General features: G+C 35.2%; 2 protein-coding genes across 2 annotated transcripts; one reads left to right on the forward strand and one right to left on the reverse strand.

The window, feature by feature from the left end:
- LOC132030132 (uncharacterized) lies at positions 1 to 7,577 on the forward strand. The gene is made up of 13 exons (XM_059419630.1): positions 1 to 110; positions 211 to 272; positions 1,300 to 1,368; positions 1,851 to 1,926; positions 2,060 to 2,130; positions 2,531 to 2,632; positions 4,306 to 4,395; positions 4,554 to 4,628; positions 4,789 to 4,821; positions 4,941 to 5,018; positions 6,242 to 6,283; positions 6,887 to 7,002; positions 7,238 to 7,577. Exons 1-13 carry the CDS (start codon positions 56 to 58, stop codon positions 7,257 to 7,259), a joined length of 891 nt encoding a protein of 296 aa, XP_059275613.1. The 5' UTR covers positions 1 to 55; the 3' UTR covers positions 7,260 to 7,577.
- Positions 7,578 to 7,816: 239 nt separating this feature from the next.
- Positions 7,817 to 10,309, reverse strand: LOC132031745 (AP2-like ethylene-responsive transcription factor At1g16060). The gene is made up of 7 exons (XM_059421663.1): positions 10,074 to 10,309; positions 9,896 to 9,987; positions 9,723 to 9,811; positions 9,551 to 9,624; positions 9,410 to 9,460; positions 9,237 to 9,313; positions 7,817 to 9,131 (listed from the first exon to the last, which is right to left on the reverse strand). The coding sequence occupies exons 1-7, from the start codon at positions 10,307 to 10,309 to the stop codon at positions 8,551 to 8,553; spliced, it is 1,200 nt and encodes a 399-aa protein (XP_059277646.1). The 3' UTR covers positions 7,817 to 8,550.
- Positions 10,310 to 12,562: the final 2,253 nt, after the last annotated feature.

Consider the following 12,562-nt stretch of genomic DNA (forward strand, 5'->3'; position numbering starts at 1 on the left):
ATTCTCATATAATTAGTCTTTAGGTTTTTACTAATCACTTATTATACCGCTAGCCATGGCTTTACAAACTGGAATAGGCTTAGGCAGAATAATCTTTATAGTTGGCGCTGGTATTCAAATTCTCTCTTTTTTTTTTTTTTCGTTTTTTCTTCTTTTTAGTGATTTTTGCTAGTTTGATCTGATTTGTGTGTATTTCGTTTGTATGTGTAGGGTATACTGGTACTGTACTGTTTCAAAACGGTAAATTATCTGATGTAATTGGCGAACTTCAGGTAATTATGTTCAACTTATTTAGTGTTTTAGGATGAAATTGAGTTATTTTAGCTCCAGTTAAGTTCATATTTTTTGAACTTCATTTTATAAGGACGATTATGCCTTAATTCAGTTCGAGTTAGGTAATCTACCTGAAATAAGTATTTCTTAGCAGTGTTTTAAAAGATAGTTTTGGGACTCGCCTCGGGGCTGGTCACTGGCAAAACCCTTTGAGGCACAAGTGTGGGGCTTAGTTCTGTGAGGTTTACACCGTAAACGCCTGACTGTACGCCCTAAACACGCCTAATGCCCAACACTCGGGCCTCGCCTAACAGTTCTTACACAAATTATGGGTCAAATACCTTAGTTAACGTTGTTGACCCTCATAATTCTTTAACAAATTTTTAATAAATTCATTCCCAACGATTGAATTAGTTTTAGCTTTGAATTCCATGAATTATGTTTATAATGGAAGTACCTATAAAAAAAATCTATTAATCGAGAAAGTAGTAGTGTTTTGTTTATGCTTGTTGCTTGAAACAGGCAATCTTGATTGAGATCACTAAGTAAAATGCTTCAATTATTAGTGTGGTTGCTGAAAGTAATAGGGAGAATAATGCTTAGCAGAGCTACATATAAAAAAAAAAATAATGCTCAATAACTATATTTCGTATGTATACACGATACATGATCGACTCACCTTGCTTACAAGGAGTGCAGGATATGATTTTATTTGAATATAGTTTTGATGGCTCTTGCAGAAATGCAGGGTAAGCCTGCGTACAATAGACCCTTATGGTCCGGTCCTTCCCCGGACCACACGCATAGCGGGAGCTTAGTGCACCGGGTTGCCTTTTTATAAAAAAAAAAAAAAATGGTTTTGATGGCTCCTTGTATGCCCTGTAACTAACAAGAAGGATGTAGTTGTCAAATTTTAAAACCAATTTCCTATTGCTGTTTATGTTGTTTCACATTTAATACTTGGATGATAGAATTAAATGATTTTTTTTTTTTTTTTTTTTTTTTTTTTTGCAATCTTTCTGGCAGAACTTGATAAAAAATTATGAAAAATCAGGGGAGGCAGATGGTGGAGATTCGGATGTTATGGCTGCACAGGTACCTTGATAATAAAAAGTAGCATAAGTACCAATGTGGTTTTATATGCACAATTCACCTGTTTTTATATATTCATGAAAATCTCCACCACCCATATTTTAATTTTCCTTTTCATTGAATAACAGAATCATTTTTTTAAACACTACCTTCTAGGGTTTCTATGAACATTGATGAACTGCTGGAATATCATTATTAGGGTATTTTTCCCATCCCAAATTATAACTGTAGTGCGCATCTAGCACTGTATGGATCATGGATTCAGTGGTTAAACAATGGATGTGATCACAGACATGCTTTGCATCACTTTTTTTTTTTTTTTTTTTTTTTTTTTTTTTTTTTTTTAAATTATTAATATTTTGACAGTGAATAAAAGAATTATCACCCTCTAGTTGTGTTGTATATGAACGTACTCATTATGACATAGAATTATGAAGTATCTATATGTTAGAGTAAAACTTATGTTTATTGCTTTCTCTTTGTAGGTTCGTAGGCTGGCAATGGAGGTTCGACAATTGGCTTCTGCACGATCAATTACTGTTCTAAATGGAAATTCTAGTGGTATTTTCCACCATTCTTTACTGAAGAGTTCTCATGCTTTGTTTTGCTTTATCCTTCCTTTTGATTTTGTGGAAGTTGTTTTCTATCAGCCAATGTGTCCTTAACCGTTTCTCACTCTTTTGTCATGTCTCAGGTAACTTCACATCTCTTATCATGCCAACTGCTGCAGTAGGGGCACTGGGTTATGGATATATGTGGTGGAAGGTAAATATCAAGTAATACCCTCTCTTGTTACTAACTTCTAGTAGCGTGGAGATCCCTACATGAAAGTCTGGGAAACATGTTTCATTGTACTAAGGTGTACTAGAGGCATGTGTAGCGTGATAGATGAAATTAAAATGCATGCGTGAGAAGGAGTGAGTAACATGCTCATGTGTGTATGTGTGTCATATCAGCTTGAAGTTGGTCCTCAGCTTAGGTACCAGTCCTTCTACAAAATATTAAGGGTAAAAAATGGGGAAGAAACTAGCTTTCAGCCGAAGGCCAAGCTTTTATGCATCTAGCTTTAGTTGGCCATGACAAATGTTCCACTGAACAATGATTCGTGTCCCTAGTATTTAAAAAAATGAAAACATATTTTCACCTTTTCATGTAATGCTTGCAGGGTCTATCATTCTCTGACCTTATGTATGTTACCAAAAAGAGTATGGCGGATGCCGTTTCAAATATGACAAAGCACTTGGGGCATGTTTCTGAGGCGCTTGCTGTGAGTATCATCTCTTGCCGCTACTGTTTTTAATTCCTTCTCTGCTGTCTTGGCACTCCCATGTCCCTAACTAGCATGCTAATACATTTTTGCATATATAATTGTGGTGTTTCTGTTAAACCTGTGAAGCTTGATGGTTGCAGCTTGTCAACAATAGTGTACTATTGATGAACTAGCCCTTACCTCCCCAGGCCTCTTGTTATAGGCCAGAAATCTCTCTTTCCCGTGTCAGTGAATGTGCTTGTATTCTCTGAATGTACATTACTACTAAGGCTTATAGTATGGTGTGGTACCAGTGAGTCTCAACATAATAGGCGTGGGTTCAATACACACTATCCCCTCCCCCTTTCCCCGAAGGTAATAAAAGAAAGCAGTTAGTTAAACAGATATGAGAAAGAGATGGTTAGTTGGGTTGGTATATTTTCCCTGTTAGGTGTCGTAAGAGCGTAGATATTTACATCTATATTTACGCTATCAACAAAACCCAAACCCCCTAGAGTCTTGATACTAATGAAACCTTCTCACTTCATTAAAAAAACCTAGAGCATGTCAATTGGTTTATCATTATGTACCTAGAACGTAGTTCAGTTTATGAAATAAGAACGAGTTAGCAATTCATTACCTAACCTAAAACGTAATTCGCCGGATTAAGACTTCTTTAGTACCAGATGTCAATATTGAAGAACCTTGATTAAAGTTATTCTCAAGTAAAGGAGAATTTTAAAGACTTAAGATAGCAGCTACTAAAAATGGTTATCAAAGTCAAATTAATTACTGTTGAGCTGGATTTAAATTTTAGAGATAAAAGTTGCTACTGAGTTGTAAAATATGAGGACAGTAGTTTGTATTGCCACATTTGATCTTCTAAATCGTTTCCAGGACAGTGGAATGAAATTCATGATATGCTAGGGGATTAGCAAATCGTATTATTGTTATCTCTTATTACATAAAAGTATAAAATCTCAAAAGGTCCCCATTTTTTTATTACTAGCTTAAATGAAGACGGGCTGAACAAGTCTTTCCGCTATGCTGCTGCAATTTCCTATTTTTTACCAGTTTTATCCTGTTGTTATCTCCTTTAACTGTTAAAAGCAAATAGTAGCTTTGGGTTTTACCAATTTATGATCAACAACAACTACTACACCAAGTTAGTTGGGGTTTACCATATGAATTTTCATTATCCACTTTGCTCTATTTGGATCTGTTTCATTCCAAACTTCCAGTTCTCAGTAATTTGGGGTTACTACATTTCTTTTGAATAGCAATTTTCTTATCAAAAATTTAAAAGTTAAAAAGTTCTTAAAGACATGATACAAGTGTGCCAGAATTTCTCTCCCAAACAAACAAAGAAGTGGTGCCATATTTTCTAAATTTGAAGAGGGGGAAAGCTTGAGGAAGAAAACCAAGTTTTCATGTCAGTGTTAGTCGGTTGTTAAAGACCTGATTACTTTTCTCTACAGAAGTGAAACTGATCAATCAAAGTGAGAGAAGTCCGCTATTAGACAACCGTATGATTCTTTCCTGAATCATAATTTTGTTGTGTTCCCAATCGAGAAATTGTGCAAACAGACACTTGATCGTAGATGTTTTTATGTGTGGGGTTATTTGCGTTATACCTATGTATGATATTTCCATCATGCTTTCCTCATTATTCTGTTTCTTCTCTTGATCAGGCAACAAAGAGACATTTGACACAGAAAATTGAGAATGTCGATGGGAAATTGGATGATCAAATGGAGATGTCAAAACTATTAAGGAATGAGGTGCAAGTCTATTCTAACACCTCTTTGTCTTTATTTGTGTGGGATTTGTCTTCTCTGATCCACTGTCCATAATCCTTAAATTAATATTTTCCTGGTAATACTACAACAGTGCAGTACAGCTGTCATAATATTTAGGTCAAAACCTTATTTTGCAACAGGTTAATGATGTGCGTGGTGATCTATCCGAAATTGGTTGTGATTTGGATGATTTACAGAGAATGGTTTCTGGTCTGGTAAGTTATGCTTTCTGGTAGCTTGTGTTCGTGCAGATGCTTTTGTTGGGAAAAGGGCAGTGGCCAAGCTACCTTGGTTTCTCTACATTATTTTTGTCAATTTTGTTACATCTACTTTTAGGTACGCTAAACTCTGCTTTAACTGTATCTGGATATGCAGGATGGCAAGTTACTTTCCTTGGAAGGCAAACAGGTATAGTGAAAAAAGCGAGTCATTTCTGCCTTTATCTCAGCTACTAACTGTGTTTGTTGTACCTATTAAATACTAAGGGAAAAATTTGTACTAAGCATAGCTCTCATGGTTAATAACAGGAACTTGCAAATGCTGGTGTTATGTACCTGTGCAATGTAGTCAATGGAAAAAGGGTGAAGATGCCTGACACCCTTCAGGTTTGTAGACCTCTTTTTTTTTTTTTTTTTTGTACAAATCTTGATGTTATCACAACTTGTCGATGTGTGTTTAACCTCTACCATTTGAATAGTGTTTTATTCAGTTTTAGGCTTTCACACAGTAACATTATGCTTCTATTTCCCCTCTAAAAATGGTGGTACGGTTGGGGTGGGTTAACACCTATGAAACAAGTTGGATAAAGAATCTTCTTATTTCCCTTGAATGCTAGCAATGCAATTTTAGAAGCAAATCGTTTGATCAAACAATTTCTTTGCTAGGAAAGTGACAGGATGTGTGGTTCACTTTCTACAGATAATCCCTTTTGGTACATGATTTACAGTATGATCAAAATTACCAAAGCATTAGTTAATAGTTTTGATTATATGCTTCTGATTTTCACTCTAGGGTGAACGTAGGAACAGATTAAAAAAAAAATAAATCTGTTTTCTCCCGGTAACTTGCTTACCATCTTAGCCCGAATACGCTAGTCTGTTTTGCCAAATTTACAGATCAGAATGGAGATTCATATATAAGAATATTTTCTGTCCTTCCTTCCTCTTGATCTAAGGTGCGAATGAAACTTGTAATATTTCAAGTAAAGACATTAAGAAAGTAGGTGGTTTTGGTTGATTTTCGACCTCCCTGCGTAATTGAAAGAAAAGGACGACCTTCCAGTTTGGGCAGCATGCTGTTTGGAAACATGTCTCTGCTTTAGCACGGGAAGGATTACCAAACTTATTAAACATTTTGAGTCCTCCTAATGTTCTATTTCTTAAATTGTGCAAGCAATTACCACACAAAAGTCTCTGTTTGTGGCCATCACACTTTCAGCAGTTATCATTTTTCGGCACAGTACATTGGACAAGATAATGCAAGGTGCAAAACGGGCTGAGCGCTTCGCCTTGCTTAGGTGGAGTTCAGTTCAATCGCCAAGGCGCTAACGCATGCGTTCATCACCAATTGGCTGCCCTGAAGTGGCCGCATTAAACAATGCTGCAATAACTATTTCACTTAATTCCAACTGTTGTCTGCAATTATAGTTATTATTCTCAACTTATTTTATGTGTGTGTGTACGTGTCACCTTGGAGCTTACTATTTTTGTGGCATCTTCTCTTGTTCTGCATGTTTTATCCTTAACACATAGGAAGCACTGTTTTATTTTTTCTTATTAGATGCTTGCCATCAATAATCCTTTAACCTGTAATTTTTTTTTCCCTGCAGGAACAACTCAAAATTGTGGGCAACTCTACACCTAGTCTGATGGTACTTTTGCTATTTTCAATTGAATGTCCTTATTCAAGTATTTTGTCTTAGTATCAGCCATATGCATGCAGCTGACCTGTGATATTGTGCTTTTTTTATATTTATATTGTGGGATATTCAAGTTCCAAAATGCTCATTGGATTATGGCTCTACATAAAGAAGAGATCTTTTGCCAAAAACTTAGGAACACCAGAATAATGTCCAAATGAAAGAATTACTGAATTTTTGAACAAAATTATTTATTGTTTGTTCAAATATATGGACTGCTTTGGGATGCTGTCCCATATTGATATTTCTGACTGACATGATTCATTTATGAAAATAATTTTCAAGAACCATCTAATACATGCTTTGGTCATTCGTGAATAAAATGGCAACTTTTGCACGTCTGGTACACTGGTCACGATATGAGTAGGGTTTTAACTTTCCTGAGCTCGGATTGATAGATTGATTAACCCATACACAATGCCTCTCTTTGTTAACTGGACTGCAGATTAGTTATTGACTTTTATTTGTGTTTCTCTTCTGATGATTGACATGGTGGTTTGATCAGTATGGTTGCAGTTGCACGCACTTCATTGATATACCATAACTTTGTTACAGGGCCTTAAAGAACTTTCAGACTCTTTACCACAAGGAAATTCCAATAGGTATCTAACTGACGGCATCGCTGAAGATGGTCCTGTTAAGTTAAAAGATCCACCAAGACGCATAATGAGGTATTCAGCTTGTTCAAACTTCCCCTTCCACTCCTTTTTTGTGTGGGTTTGCTAGGGTAGGTGATTTAGTTATCATGCTCCTTACTTTTCTGTTGAAAGCAAAGCGGCATGTTCAGAAATTTTTTCCTTTTTCCTTATTTTGTGGTTGAAGTACATTATGTTATCCGCTCAAACATTTGTTTCCTCTACTCCTTGAATGACCAGAAAATTTTCCTTTCTTTTCTTGATGTAACAGGACGGCTTCTACCAAGGGCTGATTCACCCATATCGAAGGAAATATCATTTAGATGTTTCTGTTTTCCTAGTGTATTGGGCACTGCTGGGGGATTTTCTTTGGGGGTTGAAGATGGGACTTTGTGTTGAACGGCAGTCTCTTCAATTGCTGTTCCACTTAATATTACGAGCTATTTGTATCCAGATGATGGACCCTATATTTATACCCGCACTGATATTTCATCTGTGTACTCAGTATACATGTTTTGAGTCTCAAATCATAACAATTGTACATGATGGAATAAAATATGTGTCACTGGTTAGTAAGTGCAGCGGTGACACTGTTAGTTTGACAAGAATTATTCTTGGTGTTTCCTTCTCTAGATTATTTTGGATTGGTGAAAGTTTTTAAGACATCTCGATTTGACCTTCAAGGTACGCAAACACATTTTACGACAATCTTTTTTAATATACCAATGAAATTCAACCAATCTAAAATATGTGCTGATCAAACATGTAGCATCTTGCTATATTCTATATGGTCCCAAAATAAGAGACACGTCTTCAAATAGTTGAAGTCTATAGCTTCTTATTATGAAGTCTATAGCTTCTTATTATGTGTAAACTCCAATTAGATTATAATTATTTGAAAGCATGAGAAAACTCGAGAGCAGTTCCATACCTTTAGATTATAATCATATGAAAGCATGAGAAAACTCGAGAGCAGTTCCGTATCAAGAAGTTGCTAATATTGGGTGTGAGTCAGTTCCATACTTCGTCGAATATAAATAAGACAACCAAACTTTCAAAGAGCTTTATCGTGGTGATATTTTTCTGATGAAATACTAAGCTTAAGGATTGATAACATCCTAAGGATATCTGTTTTTTCTTTCTTTCTATCATCTAATACTGATCTAAACTTTTTCTAATAGCTTAATGCATTTGGATCTTTTAGCTAACAAAGGTAAAGCAATGTGAATACAACCTTTATTAATGTGACTACAGTGTCATCCGAACTATTAATATGCAGAAAATGGAAATGAAGGGAAATATGCGTTGCGAAAGGATCCAGTGATGGAAGTAGTCCTATTAATTCCAAGAGTTTCATTCTTAAGTTCATAGCCATTTTTCATGTACAGTGCTCTGAAGAAAGTACTACTCATCTAGGAAACCTATTACTGTAATTCCAAGATTTTCATTCTTACAGTTAATAGCCATTTTTCATGTACAATCCTGTGAAGAAACTACTACTCATCTATTCCATAGATGACTACCAACTTTCAATTATTCTTTTCTCCTTCAAATTGTACTACGCCTGTTAGCAAGTTAAGTATTTTAAGACATCAGATTCCAAAAGAACTGCTCCTCTGCTCTATCACACAAAGCTGAAGAAGTTGTACCATTCTCCAAAGACTCCACTTTTGGCAACTTATCGTTTGTGTGAAACACACACTCGTTTTCTGTGCTTAGTTGTGTTCTGTTCTTCATGTCATTCTCTTCAGTCTCATCAGAAGCAGTACTTGAATTCTTCTCAACAAGCTCTTGAAACATGGAGGATCGAAGCAGAAGGCTTAGAGCAGTAGGCGAGGATGATTTCTTGCAAGGACTAATTAATGGCATTTTTCTTTCAACAGGTTCCTGGCTTTGTGGTATATCATACAGTTTTTCAGTATTGATGGTGAAATAATTGGGATTGAATGAGTATGAAGAGTCGTTTAACGGGTTAATCATGTCATAAGTGATATTAGTTCGTATAGGCTGATTTTCTGATGCTAAATCTTGGAATGGCATTTGAGAATTGGCACTTGGTTTTAGCCATCTAATGTATGTGTTCATGTCAAAGTTAGTCATCGCATTAGTTCCTCTGTATTCAATTGCTGCAATGTCATAAGCTCGAGCTGCCTCTTCTTGAGTACCTTGTGAAAATAAACACATGGTTTTTGAGTGAGAATCCGTTTGACTGAAATCTTGGTATGATCAAAACTTGAAAGGAATTAATTAAAAGGAGTGAAAGTACTTACTGTAAGTACCTAAGTATAGATATTTGTTACCAAAAACTCGTCCAATTCTTGCTTCCCATCTATTATTATGATGATGCCTGAAGTTAAATTAAATTCAAATAATCATTTAGTTATGAACAAAAAGGTAGTAAAGGAGTGGAAATATTGGGTGATCGACAAGTTAATTTGTTTACCTTGCAACTCCTCTGTACTTAGATACACCTCGGGCAAAACCACTGCTTCTTCTGTACGAAAAAGAACAAGGTTTGGTTATGGAAAAAATTATAGTTGATTTTGAGGTGTAAATTCTGGTGATTGATAAGTTTAATGTATACCTTCTTAAAGAGGCTAAATGCTCTTCCTTTGTCATATTTTGCATGATCTCAATTTCCTTCTCATAATCAGATATCTGCAGATAAAGACGAATTGGTTCAATATGTTTCTATCAAACTGCATAATCCCAAGCACAAAAGAAGGAAAGTTGATAAATATAATATGTATACATACGGGAAAATTGGTGAAAGTTGATGAACCCCAGTACTTGATTGCAGCCAAATCATAAGCTCTTGCTGCTGATTCTTCTTCGTCGTATGCTCCTGCTCATTTAACACATGCATAATTATAAGCATGAAAGCATAGGAATATGACACAATTTTTTTTTTTTTTTTTGAAGTACTCACCAAGATAGACTTGTTTCCCCTTCTTTTTCTGAGTAACATTCCAAGAAGCCTTATCCCACAAATGAGCTTCATATCGCCCTGTCCATCGATGCCTAAAGATCCAATATTATATCATCAATATTTAGCTACTAAATCAACCCCACAAGAAAAATTGAACATGTTTAAGTAGTACTAGTACCTGCTAACACCTCTGAATCTTGAACTTCTCTTAGTAGTAGGAGTTTGAACAATATTTTTTTGATCAGCTTTTGGTGACTTTTGGCCATTGTGATTATCATCATTCACTGTAACCGCAACAGTAGGAGATTTTCGTCGCCTTTTAACACATTTGTTAACTGGAATATCATAATCTACCACACACAAATTTCTTCTTCCTGGTGTTTCCCTTTCACATTTAATAGTGCTTGCATTCATTGTATTGTAGAATAGATAGCTAATTAATTCTTCTAGCTATTGCTTTAATTTGATCTTTTGGTACTTTGCAGATTGTTAGTAATATATATATACACAAATACTTTTGTCTTTTACTTTGATGCGATGATTTCTATGTATTACCAAACTCTCTTTCTCCATGTAGAGATTTTATTTATATTGTTTTACTTCTTGAGACTTGGAAAACCATTGAAAAAACAGGAATTAGCAACAAACTTCTACAGCTAAACAACAAAAATTTGTGGCTAATCCTATTTAATGACGGATTAGCGAAGAATTTCATAGATAATTCCTGTTTTTTAAGGTTCTACTGAAGATTTAAAAGCAGATTAAACAACAAAATTTGCCAAAAGGGTCAAATATACCCCTCTACTTTAGTTTAATAGTTAAATATACACTCCGTTAGTCAAAGTAGATAAATATACCCCTTCCGTTAAGAAAGTACACAAATATACCCCTCAGTTGATAGAATCCCCAATTCCACCATTAATTACCCGATTTAACTTTAAAAAACTCATGCCCAACCCACCCCAACCCGCAAATTAAATTCTTTCCACGCAAATATACCCACCACCACTGCAACCGACCCAACACAACCACCACCACCATTTCCACCACCACCGCCACCTATGTACATAGATCATTCAACCACGCATGAATTTCCAACATCAGGAAATGTTTATTAAAAATATAGTATTATCATGAACAATAAAACACAACATGGACAAAGACATTATCAATAAAATGATCAACAGAAGGGATGAAACTGTGGGCAAAAATTGGAATTTACATGGACAATTGAGGATAGTACAAAATTGCCAGCCCTTGCATTAATTTTTTTAATCAGATATTATGGAATTTTTTTGATTCAGAGATGAATTCATAAACATGGTAATGGAAAATTTCCAGAACAAAAGGACAAATTCATGTCTAACAGGAAAAGAAGTTCATGCACTTATCACTTATCAGCAAAATGACGAATTTTATCACAGACAAATCTAGCAAATTGAATCTTTCCACTATGCATCTGAAAGATAACATGGCAAGTCTAAGAGGATTATAAATACTACACCAGATTGAAGAGCAACATAAGCTGCCATTTAGCACATCAGAGATCCAAAGGAAGGAAAAGGACGAAATATGATCAACAAAATGGGGGAGTACTAAACAGTGGTGGCGACGGTGGTGGTTATGTTGGGTCGGTTGTAGTGGCGGTGGGTATATTTGGATGAAAAGAATTTAATTTGCGGGTCGGGGCGGGTCGGGCATGGGTTTTTTAAAGTTAAATCGGGTAATTAATGGTGGAATTGGGGATTCTATCAACTGAGGGGTATATTTGTGTACTTTCTTAACGGAAGGGGTATATTTATCTACTTTGACTAACGGAAGGGGTATATTTATCTATTTTGACTAACGGAGGGTATATTTAATTATTAAACTAAAGTAGAGGGGTATATTTGACCCTTTTCCCTTATATATAAATAGTTATAACCATTTGTCTTATGTATAAATTGCACTTTTGAGATTATTCTCTTGTTTTTAACTAAAGAAGGTAATACTCTCATATTATAAAAAATCCTTTCTTTATTTGCTGGACAGTTTGTTCTGGATAATAAAGAAAATGAGATAAACAAGAGAAGAATAAACCAAAACTCCAAAAGTATGTGATGCTTCTAAGGATGAATTCAATGCCGACCAAGTAATAAATAATTTAGAAGAAGTCAAAAATAAGTCACCAGCTTTTGTCTTTGCCTTATAGCTGGTTTTGATTTCTCTAATAAATCCATTTTCAGACTTTGTCTTCTGCTAATAAATCGACAAATGATTAAGTTGTTAGTTACCCTTTGTTTTTTAGCTGTTTCATAGGGTTCTTCGTGACTTTGAAGATCCGCCAATTGGCTATTTTTGTCATTGTGCTGTTTGAGTTGTGAAATTGAAGTATGTTCCCACCACGAAAGTTTATTCATCGTTATTTACTATGAAGTGGACCTTATAATATTCTCCCAGAACTACAGTTACAATCATTTTTTAATGTTTATTTTGTTGACATGATGATAGTGAAATGTCGTTTAAGATATCATTCCTTTCGTGTTTTGTATATGTAGGTCAATGCATTGAAGATCGTCCTGTTTTTAGCTTGCTTTTACTAATTAATATTGTTTAGTTCATACCAATATAGTCAGTACCGCACATGTACGTATTTGTTGGCGAGTTTAATGTATATCTACACTAAGG

The sequence above is a fragment of the Lycium ferocissimum genome, chromosome 9, assembly GCF_029784015.1.
Source record: "Lycium ferocissimum isolate CSIRO_LF1 chromosome 9, AGI_CSIRO_Lferr_CH_V1, whole genome shotgun sequence".
NCBI classification, from domain to species: Eukaryota; Viridiplantae; Streptophyta; class Magnoliopsida; order Solanales; family Solanaceae; genus Lycium; species Lycium ferocissimum.

Excerpts from the sequence above, each read along its gene's own strand:
- LOC132030132 (XM_059419630.1), top strand. The coding sequence starts at position 56 with ATGGCTTTACAAACTGGAATAGGCTTAGGCAGAATAATCTTTATAGTT. Across the intron at positions 273-1,299 it reads ATGTAATTGGCGAACTTCAG|AACTTGATAAAAAATTATGA; the intron begins GTAATTATGTTC and ends TCTTTCTGGCAG. Across the intron at positions 7,003-7,237 it reads CCACCAAGACGCATAATGAG|GACGGCTTCTACCAAGGGCT; the intron begins GTATTCAGCTTG and ends TTGATGTAACAG.
- LOC132031745 (XM_059421663.1), bottom strand. The coding sequence starts at position 10,309 with ATGAATGCAAGCACTATTAAATGTGAAAGGGAAACACCAGGAAGAAGA. Across the intron at positions 9,988-10,073 it reads AGATTCAGAGGTGTTAGCAG|GCATCGATGGACAGGGCGAT; the intron begins GTACTAGTACTA and ends TTGGATCTTTAG. Across the intron at positions 9,812-9,895 it reads GGGGAAACAAGTCTATCTTG|GAGCATACGACGAAGAAGAA; the intron begins GTGAGTACTTCA and ends TTAAATGAGCAG.